The following is a 20076-nucleotide window of genomic DNA, read 5'->3' as shown; positions in this document are numbered from 1 at the left end:
GTGCCCTGGGCCATGGGGAGTGGAGGGGGCTGGGATGGCCCAGGCCTGCGTCCTTGGGGGCTGCAGCCACACCCCACAGTCACCAGGCACCTCCAGGAGGCCTGTCTTCAGGTTGGGATCGTCAGGGACCCCAGCCTGCACTCGCCTCCCCCCAGGGCCTCCGGGCCCAGCACCAGTGAGAGAGGCCAGAGGTCCTCCTGCCCCAGGGCCCAGTGACTGTGAACAGCTCTAACTGGGGCCCGGGGTTCTCAGATGCCTTGGGGCTCACAGAAGCACCTGGTTCAGGGGTGCCCCAAAATGCCATTCACAAAGCACCTGCACCCACATTCCCTCTGGAGTCCCAAGGGAGCAGGCGGTGGGCGGGCAGGGGCAAGGTGGGGAGGCTTGATCACCCCACATGGAGGAGACAACCACAGCCCAAGGGCAGCACCAGGGGTTCCCTGTTCACCAGCTCATCTCTGCCACCTCGGACGACAGCTGCAAGACATCCTCGTCCCCGTTAAAGTGTGTGTTCAGAGAACGGGAACCCTCCAACCCAGTGTGCCAGCCACCATGCTTTTAAAACTTTGTCCCCGCCGTTCAACATGACAGTCGAGAGTGTTTTGACAAATGTGTACACACGGCCTACATCTCATTCTATTTAGGATCCCAGTCCTATGAACGGGCACAATGGTGAGATTCTCTGTGGCGTATTCATATGTGAACTCAGGAAAGTTCTGTCCAACTCATTCTACTGTCTTTCCTCTTCCCACCCCCCTCCTTTTCCTTCATTCCCTTTTGTCTAATCCAATGAACTTCCCCTCCCCACCCACCCCTGTCAGGAGTCAGCATCCTCATATCAGAGGGAACATTCGGCCTTTGGTTTTTGGGATTGGTTTATTTCACTTAGCATGATAGTCTCCAGTTCCATCCATTTACCAGCAAATCCCATCATTCCATTCTTCTTTATGGCTGAGTAATATTCCATTGTGTGTGTGTACCACATTTTCTTCATCCATTCGTCTGTGGGAGGCACCTCAGCTGGCTCTGCAGCTTGGCTCTTGTGAGTTGAGCTGCTAGGCACACCAGCCTGCATGTTTGGACAGGTTCCCCTCTTGCCCTCCTGCCTGGCGTGCATCTTTTACAAGGGTATTCTCTAATTCCTTCACAAACCCGGGTCCTGCTGAGTGGTCATCCTGAGCTGGGAAGGGAGTGGACACAGCACTGAACAAGGCCCCGGCACCCTGCCTCCAGGGCTGTTCTGGGTTCAGTCACTAGGAGAAGCATGAAGTGGGATCTGACCCCCAGCGGAGGCTGGGTCCCTGCCACAGCCCGACCTGCCAATCACCGCCGTGGAGTTCACAGAGGGCATCAGGAGACCAGGCCCCAACCCACGCCCCATGTCTCCCTCAAACAGGAGGCCCTGCCAGTGAACTTTGGAGGCCACTGACCCCTCCATGACCCTCCCCCATGGACAAGGTGGGAAGGACAGGAGGTTGTAGGAATGTACAGTTGGCTTGAAAGGACAGGGAGACAAGAAGGAGGAAGAAAGGGGAGAAGACAACATACTCAGGAGGAAAACAGAAAGCTGGCCCCGGGTGGTCAGCTGCGGGACCCTGGGCAGCCTCTCCGAGCCCTTGTTCCTGCCCCGAGAGATGAACTGTCCTCACGGAGGAGAAGGCAGCTCACCTGAACTCCAAACACCTGCAAGAACCAAGGAGACGTTTTGGCAGCTTGCTACTTGCTACTCGGCTGGGGAGCGCTCTCCTCAGGGAGGGGGTCCTTGGGGCTGGACCTGAGGGGCCTCAGCCTGTCCCGGGGCAGTCCAGCCACCGACAGGACCGATCTGCAAAGCCTCGGACAGGGTCAGGCCTTGGGCCATCCTGCAGCAGGGCAGGCTGGGACAGGGCACTTATTTGTTATTCAGCCGAACGTGTCAATTTTCCCTTCAATGCTCTTTGTCACTTTGGAGTTGATTTGAAAATGTGCCCGTGTTGCGTGTGACCCAGAAAAGTCACTCTGGGGTCCTGACTCCAACGATGCAGGAGGCCCCTCCCCAGGCCTGGCAAGCAGTTGCCCTGAGGAGCCTTAGTGTGGAGGCCGAGGCTGTTCATGTGACTGTCCCCTGTCGCGGTCCTGGGTCGGGGCTCAGCCCTCCCCCAGCCTGGCCCCTCAGCTGCCATCCGACACGCTGCCCTCCTCTGGTTGCAAACTTCCTTCACATTTGACCCCGAGAGAACCTGGGTGAAGGGAATGAGAGCCAGAGTTGGCCAGAGAGCTGGTCAGGTGTAGAGGTTGGCCTCAACTCTGCGATCCTCCCACCTCAGTCTCCCTGGTCTCTGGCATACAGGCATGTAACATGGCTTCTGAACGGTGTGTTCGTGGCTGCCTCAGGGGAATCACTAGGTGTGAGGGTTGTCCTGTGGCCAGTGGTTTGAGGAACCTCCAAACTGCTTCACATGGCTGCACTGTCTCACCTCCTGCAGCAGGAACAGGGCTTTTAATTCTCTATACTCTTCCCGGCACTTGCTATTCGCCTCTTTAAAGCTTCTAGTCTGTTTATTTTTTAACTCTAGTCATCCGGTGGGTGTCACTGTGTGCTGAACTGCATTCTCTATGACAGAGGATGCTGAGCGTCTTTTCATGGCCTGTTCTGGGTTGGCGTATCTTTGGAGAACTGTCTGTGCAGATCCTTTGCCCAATTCTTGAGTGGGGTTGTTCATGTCTGTTTGGTTTTGAGTTTCTTACAGATTCTGCATATTAATCCCTGATATTTGCAGATATTTTCTCCTATTCTGTCTGTTGTCTTTTCCAAAGTGTTTAATTTCGAGGAAGTCCATCTTATTTGCTTTTTCTTTGACCAAATCCACCCACCCTCCAGCCCCTGGTCACCTCCTTGGGTTCCCACTGGACAGACCTGATCTGAGCCTGGTGCGCTGCGGCCCCTGCTGGTGGCCGGGGGCATTGCAGGCCCTGGGAGCAGCACCTGCCACCCTGTGTCCTTAGCACTGGACAGTCCCATCCCTGTTCCACAGGAGGAAACCGAGACTCAGGGAGGTAAAGTTATCAGCCGGGACAGAGGGAGTCACTGCCAGGAGGTGGCCCAGTAGCCCATGGCCCAGGAAACACAGACCGAGGCCCCCCTGTGAGCTTGTACCTCGGAGAGACTCAGCTGGCAAACGTCTTCAGGAGACTGGGCCAGGCCCTGGGGTCTGGGGTCTGGGGACAGGGGAGTGTGGGAGGAGGGACGTTGCCCTCCCCAAGCCGGCAACCCAGAGCTCACTGCTCTCAGGAAGCTGGGAGCTTCACGGCCCTGCTCCTGCTGTTCCGTGGGACCCCGGGGCCTGCAGGGTGGACCTGGGTACGGACGGAAGAGCGAAGAAGCAGAGGTGGGCTGAGAGGGCCTCCTGGTCTGTGCACGGGGAGAGAGCCCGTGTTCACATCCGCAGAGACTCTGGAAGGAAACAAGGACACACGTTCAGAAGTCAGAGGGGTTACCTGGGGGGGGGGTAGGGGACTGAGGAGTGGGTCACGTGTGGCCGGAAGGTCTTCTTAGAATTTGTACAGTCACTTAATACTGTTCTTCAAAATTTTTTTTAAAAAAAGAAAGCCAGGCCTGTAATTCCAGAGGCTAGGGAGGCTGAGGTATGAGGACTAGGGAGGCTGAGGTATGAGGACCGCAAATTCAGAGCCAGCCTCAGCAACTCAGTGAGCCCCTGTCCCAAAATAAAAAATAAAAAGGGTTGGGGATGTGGCTTAGTGGTTAAGCTTCCCTGGGCTCCATCCCTGGTACCAAAAAAATTTTTTTTAATTAAAAGGAATGCTGAAAATTCTCAAAATGGTGGTGATAGACACACAGCTCTGTGAAGACGCCAAACCCCATTGAACTGTGCACTTTACGCGGATGATTGTGCAGTATGTGAATTCTGTCTCAATGCAGCTCTTCTGCAAGGAAGGAGAGGGCTGGCCATCTAGCCCAGTGGTGAAGGGCTTGGCTACCGAGAGCAAAGCCCTGGGTGAAGGAAGAGGGGAAGAGGAGGGGGAGGGGAGGGGAGGGAGAGGACATGGAGGAGGAGAGAGAAGGGGAGGGAAGGAAAGGGAGGGGGAGGAGGGGGAGGGGGAGAATAAAACTCTTAGTGCAACAGTTGGGCACAGGCAGCATGAAGAGTGTGTTTCCTCTCCGTGATGGGGGACTGAGAGACCAACAGACAGGTGGATTGGCCTGACCCTGCACAAATCAGGCTCTCAGACCTCAGCAGGTGTCAGAGCCCCTGGGGGAACTTTGTGAACACAGACCACTGTTCTCTTCTTAGACCTTCTGGATCTGAGGGTCTGGATAGGGGCCAGAGTTGCATTTCTGACATGCTGTCAACAATGCTAGTGCTGCTAGATCCAGGACTGAATTTAAGAACCACCGATCTAACCAGGCGCCTTGGCGCACACCTGTAATCCCAGTGACTCAGGAGGCTGAGGCAGGAGGACTGCAAGTTCAAAAGCCAGCCTCAGCAATTAAGCGAGGTCCTAAGCAACTTAGTGAGACACATTTCAAAATAAAAAATGAAAAGGTCTGGGATGTGACTCAGAGGTAAATCATCCCTGGGTTCGATCCCCAGTACAAAAAAACAAAACAAAACAAACAAACAAACAAAAAACTCTGTTCTACCCAGGTGTGGTGATGGACACCTGTAATCCCAGCAACTCTGGGAGGCTGAGGCAGGAGGATTGCAAGTTTGAGGCCAGCCTCAGCAACTTAGTGAAACCCTGTCTCAAAGTAAAAAAAATTAAAAAAACAAAAGGTCTGGGGATGTAGCTCAGTGATAAGAGTGCCCTCAGGGTGACTCCAAGCACTGAAATAAACCAATCAAACTGGTCTGGACAGCCTCTGGTAACACTAGGTACTCCGAGGACAGGAACGGAGTGGGGCTTTCACCCTACACCACTTGGATTTCATACTGTGTGATTAAACTATAAGAAAAATACATGAGCAAGATTGAAGCTTTAAAAATTATTAGAGGTTATTGAAAATAGGTCTGTGCGGCAGAGATGGCTAAGTGCCTTCGCTAATCGTTCTCGTCCTCCTCAGGCACGGCAACTCTGAACTTCAGTTGAGAATGTGGCTACCTGGAATAGAAACTACACCTCCCAGTTTCTTTAGTAGCTAGGTAGGCCCAAGGTAAGTTTTATTTATGGGATATGAGTGGAAATGTCCAGAAAGTGCTGAGAAATATCCCAGAGTGGGAGTATGCCCTTCTAGACCCCTTCTTTCTTCCTGCTTGCTGGGATGCAAGTTTGATGGCTGGAGTAAAAGCAACTATCTTGGGCAATAGGAATGAGGTGGAGGTTACATGTTGAGAATAGCAGAGTCGGAGGAAAGGACAAAACTGTAATCCTAGAATGTGAAGCTGCCACCCCAGAGCTGTCTGTACTACTTGATTCAGGACAAGATTTTTTTTTTTTTTTTTTTGCGATGCTGGGGATTGAACCCAGGGCCTTGTGCTTGCGAGGCAGGCACTCTACCAACTGAGCTATGTCCCCAGCCAGGACAAGATTTTTGATTTAAAAAAAAAAAAAAAAACTCTGTTTTGTTTGAGAACTGGTTCTTTGATTTTGTGTGGAACTGGTACTTCGGTTTTGTGTCACCAATAGTGGCCCTGATCGACAAACATATAGTCCCTAGCATAGGACCTGGTTCATCCCTGGGCTCCAGCTGAGCACTGGACCTGGTCACAAAGCTGTGACCAGGGTTGGGGAGAGCTGAACCCCGGTCTGAAACCCTGAGACTCCTGTGAGCCTGAAAGAGAAACTGACCAGAAAACAAATCCCAGCAAGCCTCCTCTCCGCTGACCATCACTGGCCACTGGTCTGTGGTCCCCGCACTAAATATCTCAGCTGGCAGAGGCGTTGCCCAAACAAGATGGCATGTGTTGGGCCACATGCTTTTCTGACCGTATATTCTGCCAATTGCATGAGATTTTTCTCTGGCTGACGTTAGCGTGAGTCTTCATTTCCTGGCCATCTGCTGTTTGGGTGGCAGGAAAGCCCTCTGGATGCCAACGGAAAGGCAGCCCAGAATGGAAAAGGCTCCAGAGATGTCTGTAAGCAGAGGGACAAGCAATGAGCAGGGAGGTCCCGACCCAGGGCTGCTGCCTCCCGCCAACGGGGGTGCTGTGGGCAGGGACAGGCGTCCCCTGCTTCCCAGCCAGGGTCAGAGCCCTAGACTAGGGTCCTCATGCTGAGCACTTGGAAGAGCAGGCTTGTGGCTGACTATAGTGGAGGGACATTGGTAAGAGGCGTAAGGGCCTGGGGAATTGAGGGGGACAGCAAGGACACCTCCTGGCCCCCTGGTCAACGCAGATGACTGCTTCCTCATCTGCAGGCTCTGGAAGGTTCCATCCCAGCCTGCCCTCGGCCCTGAGCAGGCAGCAGGCTGCAGCCTCCTATGGTTACCTGCCGCTCACTGAGACGGTGGGTCCAGTCCACCCCCGTTTCCAGCAGCATCGCTCCTAATAGCCAGGAGGTGGATGTGACCCAGGTGTCCATCAGCAGAGGAGCAAATAAGAGGTGGTCTGTCCACACCGCGGAGCGTTGCTCAGCCTTTGAAAAAGAAGGACATTCTGATACAGGCCACATGGCAGAGGAATCACGAGGACGCAACACTGTGCAAAAGAAGCCAGTCACAGCAGGACATATTGGGTGGCTCCACTGACCTCAGGTCCCTGGAGGGGCCAAGTTCACAGGAACAGAGAGCAGAATAGGGACTGTCCCGGTGGGGGAGGGGGTCGGCGGCTGATGGGGACAGAGTTCCAGCGTGGGGAGGCGGGAAGGGCCTGCAGGGTGTCCTTCAATCGGAGTGCGTTAACACGTGGCCAGTGTGGGAAGACAAAGCGGGCCCGACAGGGTTACAGGAGGCCTCGAAGAGGACTCGTGACCTCTGACAGCTCCGGGGCCGCGCTCGCGGGCAGAGCCGGGCGGGAGAGCAGTAAGCAGACCCCAGTTCAGCCGGCGCCCCGAGCCCCCGCGTCCGGCAGGGGCGGCCTGCAGGCGGGTCTCGGACTCCACCGGGCAGGTCGTGCGCCGGATCACAGCCCCGGGCGCGAGGTGACGCGCCTCCCGGGACCGCGGACGCCCAGCGCCCTGCCCCGCCCCGCTCTGCACGGCCGACCGCGGCGGGAAGCGGAGCCCGGTTCCCACCCGCGGCCCGCGGCGCCCTCTGCTGGGCGAGGCCGGCCTCGCGCTCGCTGGAAGGGAACCCGGGCCCAGCGCCGCGCGGATCCAGAGCCATTGGAGCCCCGAGGCAGCAGCTGGCACGGTGACCGCAGGGGCAACGCAGAGTTCTTGGAAGGAGCCAGAAGAAAGAACCATAAAACCTGCTGAATTGGACTTCATAAAATCTAAAGCCTCTGCTTATCAAAACACCATTAAGAAAATTAAAGACCAGCTGGGCATGGCGGCCACCTGTGTCCTCAGGACTGGAGGACCGCTTGCCCCCCGGGGTTCAAGGGCAGCCTGGGCAACGCAGTGAGACCCCGTTTCCAGAAAGAAAGAAAGAAGTGGAGGGAAGGAAGGAAGGAAGGAAGGAAGGGAGGGAGGGAGGGAGGAAATAAGACACAGGATACAGAGGTGGAAAAATATTTGTGACACCCATATCATAAAATATATAAAATATATACATATGTATCCATAATATATAAAGAACTTCAATGAGAAAAAGATGAATAAACTGAATTTCAAAATGAGTCAATGACTCTAACAGACATTTCACAAAAGAAGATGGAAGAACACTAAGGAACATTCAATTGTGTTCAGTACCATTAGTCATCAGAGAAGCACTAATGAACACTTTGATGTCTTGCCACTCCAAATCCATTCTCTTTTTTTGGGGGGGGGGGTGTACTGAGGAGTGAACCCAAGGGTGCTCAACCACTGAGCCACATGCCCAGCCCTTTTTAAAAATATATATTTTATTTAGAGACAGGGTCTTACTGAGTTGCTAAGTCCCTCACTAAGTTGCTGAGGCTGGCTTTGATCCTCCTGCCTCAGCCTCCCAGGCTGTTGGGATTACATGCATGTGCCATTGCATCTGGCTCCAAATCCACTCTAATGGCTAAAATTTTAAAAGATGGCTATTTTCAAGAGTTAGGGAGGACATGGAGCAATCAGAACATTCATTCCTTGCTGTTATAAAATGATACAGTCACTTTGGAAAACAGTCTGGCAGTTTCTTATAAAACTAAATATACATTTACTGCGTAACTCAGAAATTCCACTCTATTTACCCAGGAGAAACCAATACGTGTTTACACAAGTCCTTACACACGAGCGTTTTTAAATAGCTTTGTTCATAACAGCCTGAGCCAGGGGCAATCCAAAAGCCCATTGCCAGGTAAGTGGATAAATACACTGATGCACCCCAACCAAGGAACACATTCAGGGGTGAAGAGGAAAACAGCTGAGGCCCAAGAGCAACAGGGAAGCATCAAGAACGTTTAGTGAGTGAAAGAAGCCAGACCCAGAAGACAGCATTCCACTTACTTAGGATTCTCAAGGAGGCAAAATCAATCTATAGTGAGGAAAAAAAAAAAAAAAAAAAAAAAAAACCCAGAACAGTTGTAACATCAGTGGTGCAGGGAGGGATTGACTTGGGGAGGGATGAGGACCCCTCTGGGAACTCAGCGCTTTAAGTCTAAATATTTGTGAGTGCCTGACCCTTCCAGATCAGTGCCTTTATTGTGCATTTATAATTCAACATTAATATCCATTGCTGTTTGAGGGCTGCCATCCCCACTGGAAGCCACAAGCCAGCGGGGCCCATTCTTTCAGAGACAATAGGAAGGTTTTGTGTGGAGAGGAGAAGTAGCCATAGCATCCTAGGACAAGGAAACAGGGATAGTATTTCACTCCATTGACTAAGCAGAACACCAGGGGAGAGGCCTTCCTGCATCAATGCCCCCCCCCCCCCCTCCTTTTCTCTTTCTTGCTAACAAAAGTCTGGTTGTGTTGAGGTTGTAAATTAGAATATCATTTGAAGCCGCTGGCAAAGATCTCAGAGTAAACAGGGTGCAGTGGTGCACACCTATAATTCCAGCAACCTGGGAGGCTGAAGCAGGAGGATCTCAAGTTCGAGGCCAGCCTCAGCAATTTGGTAAGACTCTGTCTCAAAACAGGGTCAAACAAACAAACAACACAAAAAAAATTTAAATTAAAAAGGTCTGAGGGGCTGGCTTGTGGCTCAGTGGTAGAGTACTTGCTTAGCATGTGTGAGGCACTGGATTTGATTCTCAGCACCACATATAAATAAATAAAATAAAATCCATTGACAACTAAAAAAAGTTTTTAAAAAACGGGCTGGGGATGTATATCAGTAGTAGAATGCCCTGTGTTCAATCCTCAGTACTGCCCGCCCCCCCCAAAAAAAATCCCAAAATAAGAGAAACAATAGAGAAGTAATTTCTTGTTCACATAAAGATGTGATGGGTTTCCAGAAGTCATCAGAGTCCAGGTTCCCTCCGCCTTGCCTCCTAGTTATCCAGATGGCTGTCTCTACCCCTGCCATTGCCTCTTCCCTCCCAGACAGCAGGCACAGGAAAGGGGAAGTGCAGGGTGCACCCCTTCCTTTTAAATTATACACATCATTTCTTCTCACATTTTATTAGACAAAATAGTCACATGGTTATGCCTGCCTAGAAAGGAGACAGGGAGACGTAGCCTCTATTTGGGGGCTACCATGTGTCCAAGAAAAATTGGGGATTCAGCTACTAAAATCAAGAGGGAAAGAATGGATGTTGTGACAGACTCTGCCCCAGGGAACAGTATATTCAGCGCAGGTGACAGATCGGGACTGGGCCGATATTGGTCCATATTTCCCAGCCTCCCTTGCAGCCACGCCTTGAGACTTAAAGGGTCGTCTTCTGGGAAATAGGGGTCTTTTGCTCTGAGAAGAAAAGTGGGCAATCTGACTTGTGGGCTCCTCCCCATTTCTCCCTGGCTGTACTCAGACGTGTCTGGAACGGGGGCAGCCATGTTGTGCTCATGAGGTAGCAACCCTGAGGACAGGGTCAAGAGCATCTGGAGGCATGGCCTAGATAACATCAAGACTGAGCAACACAGCAGCTGCCCAGGTCTGATCTAGTGATGGCAGGGGGAAATCCCTGTCTCTGTGATAGGAAGCCCCGTCCATTACTAGAGGGTGGACATGTTTGGCGTATACACCTTCTCTGGCAGTCAGCCTTAAGCATGAGCCCTGAGGACCTAGGACTGCGACATTGTCTCTGGTCATCGAGGTCAGGCTGGACACCTGAGGTTGCGGGGGTGACACATTTGATGGCACAAGTTATAATGCCACCTTAAAAATATTCCCCCCAAAGCATGGCTCGTATGCAGAAGAAAAAGTCAGTAGTAACTGTCATCAAGGAGGTGTAGATATTGGAACTACTATATGAATATTTTAAATCAGTTGTTATAAATATATCAAAAAACAAAGGAAGTCAGACCTGAAGAATAAGAGGAAAGTATGAGAATGAAAAAAAAAAAAAAAAATCCCCCCTAGCCAGGTGCAATGGCACACTCCTGTAATCCCAGAGGCTTGGGAGGCTGAGGCAGGAGGATCCCAAGTTTGAGGTCAGCCTCAGCCACTTAGTGAGACCCTGTGCAACTTAGCAAGACCCTGTCTCAAAATAAAAGATAAAAAGGGCAGGGATGTGGCTCAGTGGTTAAGTGTCCCGGGTTAAATCCCTGGTACCAAAAAATATAAAAATAAGAATGTTCCCTCTTGCTGCCTTCTTGGGTTTTCCTCATGCCCTGACCTGGGTGAAGGGCGAGCCTGTCGCCCACCTCCGTATTTCCAGGACCAGGGGCTTCGGGTTGCTCCTGGAATCCACCTCAGGGCAGCGGGTAACCCCTCCACCCTCGGCGGGGCCGTCCCTGGAGCCCAGGAGGAAGGAGCTCTCCATGATCATCTCAGCCCAGAACTGGTGGGCGTTTCCAAAGCAGGTCTCCAGAAACAGCGAGAGAAAGAACGCTGCTCTTTTCTAATGCAACTCGACTTTTTATCAGAGAAAAGAGCTTCTGCAACCCCAGTCCCAACATCTTGGGGACACCCAGGGTCTAGAGCAGGACTGGAAGGGACCCTGGTGGCAGTAACAGCGCCCTGTCCTTCACCACACCCAGGGGCAGGAGCGGGAGGCAGGGAAAGGAGCCGAGGCTGGACTCCCCAGCGCTGGCGTTCCTGCCTGACCCCAAGGCCCCCAGGAGGCAGGTGCTTCATCCCAGGAGCGTCCCCCGCCGCCGGGCCCTGGACACCAGGTGACCCGTGGTTAGGGCTGCCGACCTGGGACAATGTGCTCCATAATGAAGTGCAAACTGCCACCCCGGTGGAGAAGCTGGACACCCACGTCCAGTGGCCACTGGGGGAGAGGAAGAGGATGAGTCCCAGCCCAGAGGAGCCCCGTGTGATACCCGCCCAGCCAGCCCTGAAGGGCTCCACTCGCAGAGGCCGCCAGCAGCCCGGCTGAGGAAGGGGCACTGGACTCTCCCCCCTGCCTGCCCTTCTCTCCACACCCTCCCTGGCCTTCCCTCCTCTCCGAAGCCTTCCCGAGCTCCATTCTTGCTCCTTCTCTCTGCTTTCTTAGCATCCTGGGTGGCAAACCCAGGCAGGGAGGGAGGCCCCGACATTGGGTCCTGCCTGTGCTGAGTGACAGGTCAGAACGCGGGCCTGCCCCAAGGGGACCCCAGCCCCTCACAGCCACGAGACTTCAGCAAAACATCTGTGCTCTGCCTCAGCTTCCTGTCTGAACCCCGGGACCCTTTACACCAGGACCAGCACTCCTCTGGGGACCCCTCTCCTCCTTAATCACCTCAGCGGTGACGCTGGCAGCCGTTGCCCGCTGACCAGACACCCTGCAGCAGAGGCCCAAGCCTCACACTGTGGCCTGTCTCTCCTGGAGGATCTGGAGCGTGGCAAGGATCTGCTGAAAGCACTGGATCACCCCCTGCCCGCTAGGGGGACAGCAGAGTGGCCCTGGGCTCCTAGTGTCCCAGGAAGAACCCCAGCCTAAGACTGGGGGGATCGCCACACCAGGAGCTGGAAGCACCCTGGTACCGTGTGACAATACTCTGGGTGGCTGGGACTTGCCTGACAGGCAGGGAGGTCCACCACAGAGGACCGCGAGTGAGAAGTGAACCTGACGGTGCTGGCCACCAGGATGCTGGGGCCATCCGATAGGGCAGCAGCACTTGGCTTCTTTTCACCAAAGTCCTCGGCATTTTAGTTGCTGTTCACTGTGTGTCAGATCGCCCTAAAACTTAGTGGCTGACACAAGTGATCGCTTGTTGCCTCGGTTTCTGTGGATGGAGAATTCGGGAGAGACTTGGCAAGATGGATGGGGCTGGGGTCTCAGGGGGCTGCAGCCTGGCGGTCTCATCTGAAGCCCCGACTGCGGCTGAGGATCCGCGTCCAGGGCAAGTCCTGCCGGCTGATGGCTGGGGCCTCAGCTCCTCCCACATGGGCCTCTCCTGGGGACGCAAGGCTCACTCAGGCCCTGGTAGCCAGCTGTCCCCGGAGTGAGCGGCCCAGGAGGAGAAGGCAGAAGCCACAGTGCGCTTCACGGCTGTGCCTTTGACGTCACACCGCCACCTCTGCCGCCCTTGGTTGTCCCCACAGAGGAGCCTGATTTACCTTGAGGGGAGACAAAGCAAGGATCACTGAACGCCTGGGGATCCTTGGCCACCCACTGGGTAAGTCTACTTTTAAAAGCTAGTTCTCAAAACCATCAAGGTTGTGTGCAAAGATTTAGCTCCTAAGACAGGATAACCATTGTGTCATTGTTTTTAGATGAAGCAAAAAAAAGCAGGGCGTGTTGGCCCACACCTGTAATCTCAGTGCATCTCAGAGAACCTGAGGCAGGAGGATCACAAGTTGGAGGCCAGCCGTAGCAACTTAGTGAGGTTCTAAGCAACTTAGTGAGATCCCATCTCAAAATAAAAAAATAATAATAATAAAAAAAAGGGCTGGGGTTGTGTGTAAGTGCAAAAGGACGGGGAGCAGACCTCGATCCAGAGAAGACTTTATTCATCCCTGGACTCAGTGCTATCAGGGTGCATTTTCCGGATGCGAAAATGGCCCTCATTTACAGAGGGGTTTTGGATTTATAGGGCACAGTGCCGTAGTCATTGGGAGCTGTGGTACGTGCAGGTTTGACCCTCAGGGGCGTGTTGCACAGGTTAAAACTTTAATTTAGGAGGGTGGTTGTAAAAAGGTTGAAACTCATTGTTGTCTGGGGAGATAGGAGTCCAGATCCTGGGGATGAGAACTCAATTCTTGCCCATAGCTTTTCTTTCTCTGGGATCCCTTGTTTCCCAGAGTTTGAATATTTGCTGTGCCTCCATTTAGGACTAATTTGCGATGTGGGAAGGCGAAGGTTCAGGGCCCAGCATTCAGTATCTGCCCCCTTCCTTCAGGGCCCATTGTTATCAGGAAAGGGTGCCCTGGGAGAGGTTTGACGTTTGGCCAATTTCTCCTCCCTCCTCCCGAGCCACACTGTCCCTCCGTTTTTCTTGGGGAGCTGTCTGGTAGGAATATTATTCTCCATAACCCTTCAATGTGGCTCGGTGGTAACGCACCCCTGGGTTCAATCCCAAGAGGAGGAGGGGGGAGGGGAGGGGAAGGGGGAGGCGCAAGGGTGTGGCTCAGTGGTAGAGCCCTTGCCTAGCATGCTTGAGGCCCTGGGTTCCATCCCCAGCACCGAAAAAAAAAAAAAAGAAAAAGAAAAAGAAAGCTTCATCACATTGAATAAATGGTGATGTGACCATTTAATAGAAATGCATGCAGTTAACCTGTTATAGGAGAATTTTCATGACCTGGAAAGGTGTCAGTAGATGAAAAGAACACATGAAAAGATTCTGAGCAGCACAGGATGTGTCGGGAACGGAGGGAAAACCTAAGTAAGCCTTCTAGCTTCACAGGCTTTTAGTTGACTTCAAAAACCACCGATTTTGGAGGCCACGCAGCTGAGCCACCCACTGTAAGTTTCCAGTGGCTTTGCTGCGGACATCTCCTCTGAGGTGGGGTCATGGCGAAACCCGGTGCCTGCAGGGATTTTCAGGCCTTAAAGTTCACTTTTGTCAAAGAAACTGACTCTGCTCTTGCACCTGCGGCCGTCCCACAGGTGACTAAATATCTGAGTAGCTAAGACGGCCACCATTCCAGGCCCTCCAGCCCTCTGCATACCCAGGTCCCCTGAGATGGTCTTCCTTTTCCACAGTCTCCATCTTCTCTGGTTTTCAAACAAATCTTTTTCCCTGATAAATCATTTGCCCGGCCTAACAACGTGCCCTTGAGCCACTGGCCTTCTGGAGGGAGGAGTAATGAACTTGAGTGGGTAACATGTTCTCATATGAAAGCACAGGAGAGGCCGGCACATTGGCCCATGCCTGTAATCCCAGCGGCTCCGGAGGCTGAGGCAGAAGGATCACAAGTTCAAAGCCAGCCTCAGCAAAAGTGAGGTGTTAAGCACGTCAGTGAGACCCTGTCTCTAAATAAAATGCAAAACAGGGCTGGGGATGTGGCTCAGTGGTCGAGTACCCCTGAGTTCAATCCCTGGTATCCCTCCGCACCTCCAAATAAAGCACAGGAGAGGCACAAATGGGTATTATGGGGCTAGTCTGGCTGCAGGTAGTGAGTGTCCTCTCCCCTCCCCTCCCACAGTCAGGGAAGGACACTTCCTCCCACACTCATCTTGCTTATCAGTGGAAAGTGGCAACAGTCAGCCCCTGGTTCCAAGATGACACCCTCAGAAGACATGTGTGCTTGCCTTTCTGGGAGTTACTGCTTCTTTATTTTCTCCTCTTCCTGTTCATTTATTTATTAATTTTTGGTATTCCGGTTGAACCCAGGAGTATTCTACCACTGAGCTACATCACCACCCATTTTTATTTTATTTTATTTTTGTTTTGTTTTAAGACAAGGTCTCACTAAGTTGCTGAGGCTGGCCTTGAACTCAGATCCTCCTGCCTCAGTCTCCCCGGTTGCTGGGATGACAGGCCTGTGTCACTGCACCCAGTCCTAGGAGCTTCTGACACCCTGGATGGGAGGAACACAGGAGGACAAGGCAGTCCCAAGAGAATAAAGGTCACATTTAGAGCAGATGTGAAACTGACAAGCAGCTGGGGTTCTGGTCCACCAAGGTCAACCCTGGGCCAGCCAAACTGCAGGTGCAAGAGCCAGACATAAACAGTCCCCTGCAGGCACCACGCTCATTACCACTGATGATACGCTATCAAAATAGGGACCTGTTTCATTTGGGGACAAAAGAATTTTTTTCTTACCTTACCTTCATTTTCTAAATTTTCTACGATGAACATATTTTTATAATAGGAACATTTTATTTAAGCATATATGTATTTAAAACAAGCTGCTCCGGAGTTTACAAAGAAAACCTTGCCCAGTGTCTCTGTTCTCCAAGCTTCCAGACGTGTGGTCAGCTGGGGATAATCACTGTTTGGCTGCCCAGTCTTTTCTCTAAAGTCACACTGTAAACACTTCTAGGTGGACAGTATCCTCGGTGACCGGCACCTGCCTGGACAGTGGGACCCTCCCAACAGGTAGATAGGCATGGCGTGCTCCTGTTTCCCCAGTGCTGGAAATTTAAGTCGTTCATGAATTGTCATTCTCAACCATCGTGGGACAAGGGGTACCCTGGTGCCTGTGCCTCCCCCATCTCTTTGAGTGGCTTCCCAAACATAAAGTCACAGACAGGACTGTTGGAGAGGAAACAAACATCTTACTCCCTGTCGGAATGTATTTGAAAATTTGCCTTCTAGAAGGAATTAGTCACGCACCTCTCCACCAGCTGTATTCCTAGGTGACATTCTAGGGCAGGTAATGCAGGTCACCCACTGTTGCAGAAAATGAGCCCTGATTTTATTCTGAGGGGCTATGCACCCAGCTGACCCTCGGGCAAGGGGTAGCAATAAGACGTAAGAATTAATTGGCTCATCTGGAAAGCTCCTTCACAGGGAACCAACCACTGGAAATGAGCTCTCTTGTATCCCTGATGCCTATTTCTTGCTGGGATAGTTGGCTCTCCAGCAGCCATTTTGGACCATGAGGTTGTTTTGAAAGTAGAAGCTACAGACTGGGCAAAGCAGAGAAGAAAGATCCCCAATAACATTTATGGAGCTACCCCACCATGTTAATATTGCCTAACTCCATCCCTCTTTCACGTTCGAAAAAAAGAAAATCTATATTAGCTAAGTCTTTGAATTTACTAACAACTAAGCTACTTCTTCACATCTCCAAAGCATTATCAGCATTGGTTTTAGCATGTAAATTATAAAAATTGTGCGTAGGTGTGTTATGAATTGGATGTGATATAAGTGTGTCCTCAGGATTTCCTATGTTGAAAGTTAATCCCCATGGTGAGGCATTAATTAGGTGGACCCCCATGACTGAATACCGGTGGCTTTATAAGAAGGAGAGACAACCTCTCTCTTGTCACGTGATGTCCTGCCCTGCCTTGGGACGCAGCCAGCAAGAGGATCACCATAAGATGCGGGCCTTCCACCTTGGACCAGAACCATGAGCTCAAATAAACCTCTTTTCTTCCTGACGTACCCCGTCTTTAGTGGCTATTGGCAACAGAAAACAGACTCGTACAAGGTTTCAAATGGGACTTGATTCTTTTTTGATCTGCATATTTTGAAGGACATTTCAGGCAGGAGGAATAACAGAGGCCCCAGTTGGGAAGGAAGGGCTGGGATCGTCAGGGACTCAAAAGTCACCCCTGGGGCGTGAGGTTGGCTGCTCTCCCCTCACGGAGAAAAGGAAGATGAAGCTGTATTGTGGCGTCCCTGGATGGCAGGTGAAACCACAAGTCATGGCATTCATGTCACGGGGAACCACCAGGGCAGGTGTCCCCAGGGTGACGCACCTGCGCCAAGTTTCTCCCTGCCTCTGGGCTGTCTTTATCTAATTTCCTCTATTCCTCCATCTGTGCCTCTGTGTCTTTCTCTGTTTCTTCCTCTCTTGTTCTCTCTCTCTCTCACTGTCTCTCCGTCCCTGTTTCAGCTAGAAGGCGTTTCAGGGAGTCCCCTGCCCAGGACAGGGTGAGTCACTCATTTGTGAACATGGACAGGTTGCCCAGCTTGGAGACGGAGCTGGAAAACTGACACCCTCCGGAACAGGCGAGCCCAGCCCTCCTGGCGCCCCGTGAAAGGCTATTTCTGTCCTGCCTGGGTTCAGATGGAGACGTGCCATCGCCGGCCCATAAATGCCCCTTTGTGTTGGAGGGTTCTCATCGACTCCTGAGATGCCCTCTGCCCAGCCCAACTGCAGGCTGCCCAGGGCTCTGCCCAGCAACGGGCCTGTGGGGCTGGGCCCCTGGTCAGCTGAGACGCCATCTGACCTGGTGACAGGAAATGTGGCATTTTGGGGAACTGCCCCAGAGACTGTGGCCTCAGAACAGCATCGGCAACGCCCACAGGCTGCTGCCCCAAGAGAAGCCAGCGGGTCACCCTCAGGGCCTGGCTCTCGGTGGGATCCGCCCTGAACAGAGCCGCTGTGCCCCATGGAATCCTCTGGCACCTCCAGAGCAGCAGCCCCGAGGACACACCTGGCCTCCTACGTGGGGACTGTGTCCTCCTGAGCCAGGAGACTCCTAGGCCTCCCAGATATGTACCTCCTTCCAGTAGAACCTCTGAATCCCCAAGTCCTTCCTGTCAGCCTTGGTGAAAAGCGGAGGCATCCAGAGTTGAGGCACGCAGGGAGGGGAGGCCTGAAGGGTCCCGGAGTTCAGACGGCGCCCGGAACAGACGAGCTGTCAGAACAGGGGCCAGAGGGCAGAGGGGGACGGGCCTGGAGAAGGTCAGGTGCCGGCTCCTCACTGGCCGTTCTGCGGTGGCGTTCTTAGCACTTAGCTTGCCGGGTCACTGCTTTCCAAGGTCACATTCCCTGGCCACAGGCACAGGCCACACTGCTCACTCACTCAACCTGCCGACATAGGCCCTGAGATGCTCTGGTCACAGTGGCCGTCATCACTGTTCCAATGACCTCAGCAGCACACGAGCCTGCCTGGCCACCCTTGGGCCTCCAAACAGGGTCCTTCTTTCATCCTCTTCCTTCAAGATCAGGCAAACAAGAAAACCGCAGGTGGCACTCTGAGCCAGGTCCCTTACTCACCACCCCTCTGAATCCTGGCTGTCTGCAGCAGACGGCCCCTGCCTCCCGCTGAGGGTCGCTGGGCAGGTCTGGGTGAGGTGCTGGGCACGGCTTGCCCGTGGAGGTGGCTCAAGGACAGGCACTTCTCTGCCCAGGTCCCCTGGTCCAACGTGGCCCAGTCCTGACCTCAGGGCTGCGGAGGACGGCCTTGAACAGACTCGGGGGGCTCCAACCCACAGCACAGCACCCAGGACTCAGTGGGGAGGCCAGGCTGGGCCTGCAAGGTGCTTCCCCTCCCTGTGGGGGTTCTGATGTGTGTCCAAGTTTGGGATCTGTAGATCCAGCTGGAAGCAGGACAAGCAAGCCCCTCTAGGCAAAGGCCAGTGGTATTCGGATGGAACAGCAATGAGGGTCAAAGGGCACAGGCTGACCGCTCTCCAACCCCTGCCTCAGGGGAGCAAAGCTGGGGTCAACCTTGGATCTGAGATGGGCTGCAGTTCCCCAGGGAGACAGAAAAGGGCTCAGCCTCTCCGAAGACCAGAGGTGGCTCCTGGCACCTGGCTCTGGTGGACTCGGGTGGCGTGGGCTCAAATCTCAGCTCTGAGAGTCCCAGTTTCCCCACCTTGCCTAGCACCACCACCCATAATGAGAAAACGCTCCCCAAGCCATGACCGTGGTCAGCCTCAATGGCCCTTTCCACTCTTGGCCCTTGGGCTGAGCCTCCCTTTCCCCCATTCTTTAGGAAAACACTGAAACTCCCAGCTCTGGCTCCCCAATGGCCTGGGACTGGTGGGAAAGCGTCCCAGATGGAGGTGGCCCTCTTCAGCCTCCTGGACCTCTGCGGGGAGGGGTCTCGGGACAGAAGGTTGAAGACAGGGCCTCTCAGAGCCTGGTGCTTGGGCCGGAGGGGCATTACTGGCGGGGGCTTTGCCCAGAGGAGATGGCGTCCATCCTGGCCCCGGTGGGCAGCCTGGTCAGCTCCCCGAACAGACCAAGGCCAAGAGCTAAGGCCCAGCTTGACCGGGGCCGTGGGGGAAGCAGGAGGCCCATGCCCGAGGGAGAACCGGCCACAGGATGTCTCTCCACCAAGCCACAGACCACCGGCCCTGCCAGCCGGCCGCCCTCACTCCCACGCTCTCGGGCTGGCGGTTTGTGGCCTGAGTGAACGGTCAATGTTGGGACCAAGAATAAGGAGCCCAGGCGGCCCCTGTCATTAGTGGTTTGCTGAGCGTGGGCAGGGCTGAGGGACGCCCGGGCGCCATGCCTGCAGGCGAGGCAAAGAGGACGTGGCTAGGCCGTGCCCGGCAGACACCGAGGTCAGTGGCACCTGGGCTCTGGCTTTCCAGGACTCTGGCTGGGCCAGGGAGGCGGCAGACAGCTCACCCAAACATATCCATGAGGTGCTTTAGGCTGAGCCAGGTGCAGGGAGTGTCCAGGGGACTGGAGTCCTGCCATCAGGTGTCAGGAAGGAGCCAGCCATGTGGAGACCTGGGGTGGGATATTCAGGTGGAGGGAACAGGGAGCCCAAAGACCTGGAGAAAGAAAGGACCTGGCGGGACAAAGAAAAGGGGAAGGACGAGAGTGGAGAGAACAAGAGGAGGGGAGAGGAGGAGAGAGACAGGGCCTGAAGCGTGCAGAGTCCAGAGGGAGGGGTTTCATGAGAAGCCCTCGGGAGGACGTGACACCAGTGGCATAATCTATGTATTTTTCCAAACTAGTTATGAGTATCAGAAGAAAACAAAATTAAAGCAGCCTCAAAATGAGATAGAGGGTTTTTTCCCCCCTACACCACAGGGAAGGCCAGGCTCCCATACTCAACGTCTCCTCTTGGTCCCATGTGGCTGTTGGAGCTCCAGCCATTACACCCATTTTCCAGCCAGCAGGAAGGAAGAAATAATGACGACTCCCTCTGTTTAAGGTCCCTTCTCTGATGTTGGATTCAGTTC

The 20076-nt window shown here is 53.4% G+C and overlaps 1 protein-coding gene across 1 annotated transcript; it reads right to left on the bottom strand.

The window, feature by feature from the left end:
* Positions 1 to 914: 914 nt before the first annotated feature.
* On the bottom strand, positions 915 to 17676 carry LOC124965650 (uncharacterized). Its single transcript, XM_047526747.1, has 4 exons — positions 17652 to 17676; positions 6427 to 6573; positions 3137 to 3433; positions 915 to 2219 (listed from the first exon to the last, which is right to left on the bottom strand). The coding sequence occupies exons 2-4, from the start codon at positions 6517 to 6519 to the stop codon at positions 1941 to 1943; spliced, it is 669 nt and encodes a 222-aa protein (XP_047382703.1). The 5' UTR covers positions 6520 to 6573; positions 17652 to 17676; the 3' UTR covers positions 915 to 1940.
* Positions 17677 to 20076: the final 2400 nt, after the last annotated feature.

Source organism: Sciurus carolinensis, chromosome 15 (assembly GCF_902686445.1).
Source record: "Sciurus carolinensis chromosome 15, mSciCar1.2, whole genome shotgun sequence".
NCBI classification, from domain to species: domain Eukaryota; kingdom Metazoa; phylum Chordata; class Mammalia; order Rodentia; family Sciuridae; genus Sciurus; species Sciurus carolinensis.
This window is presented reverse-complemented; position numbering and strand designations above follow the sequence as displayed.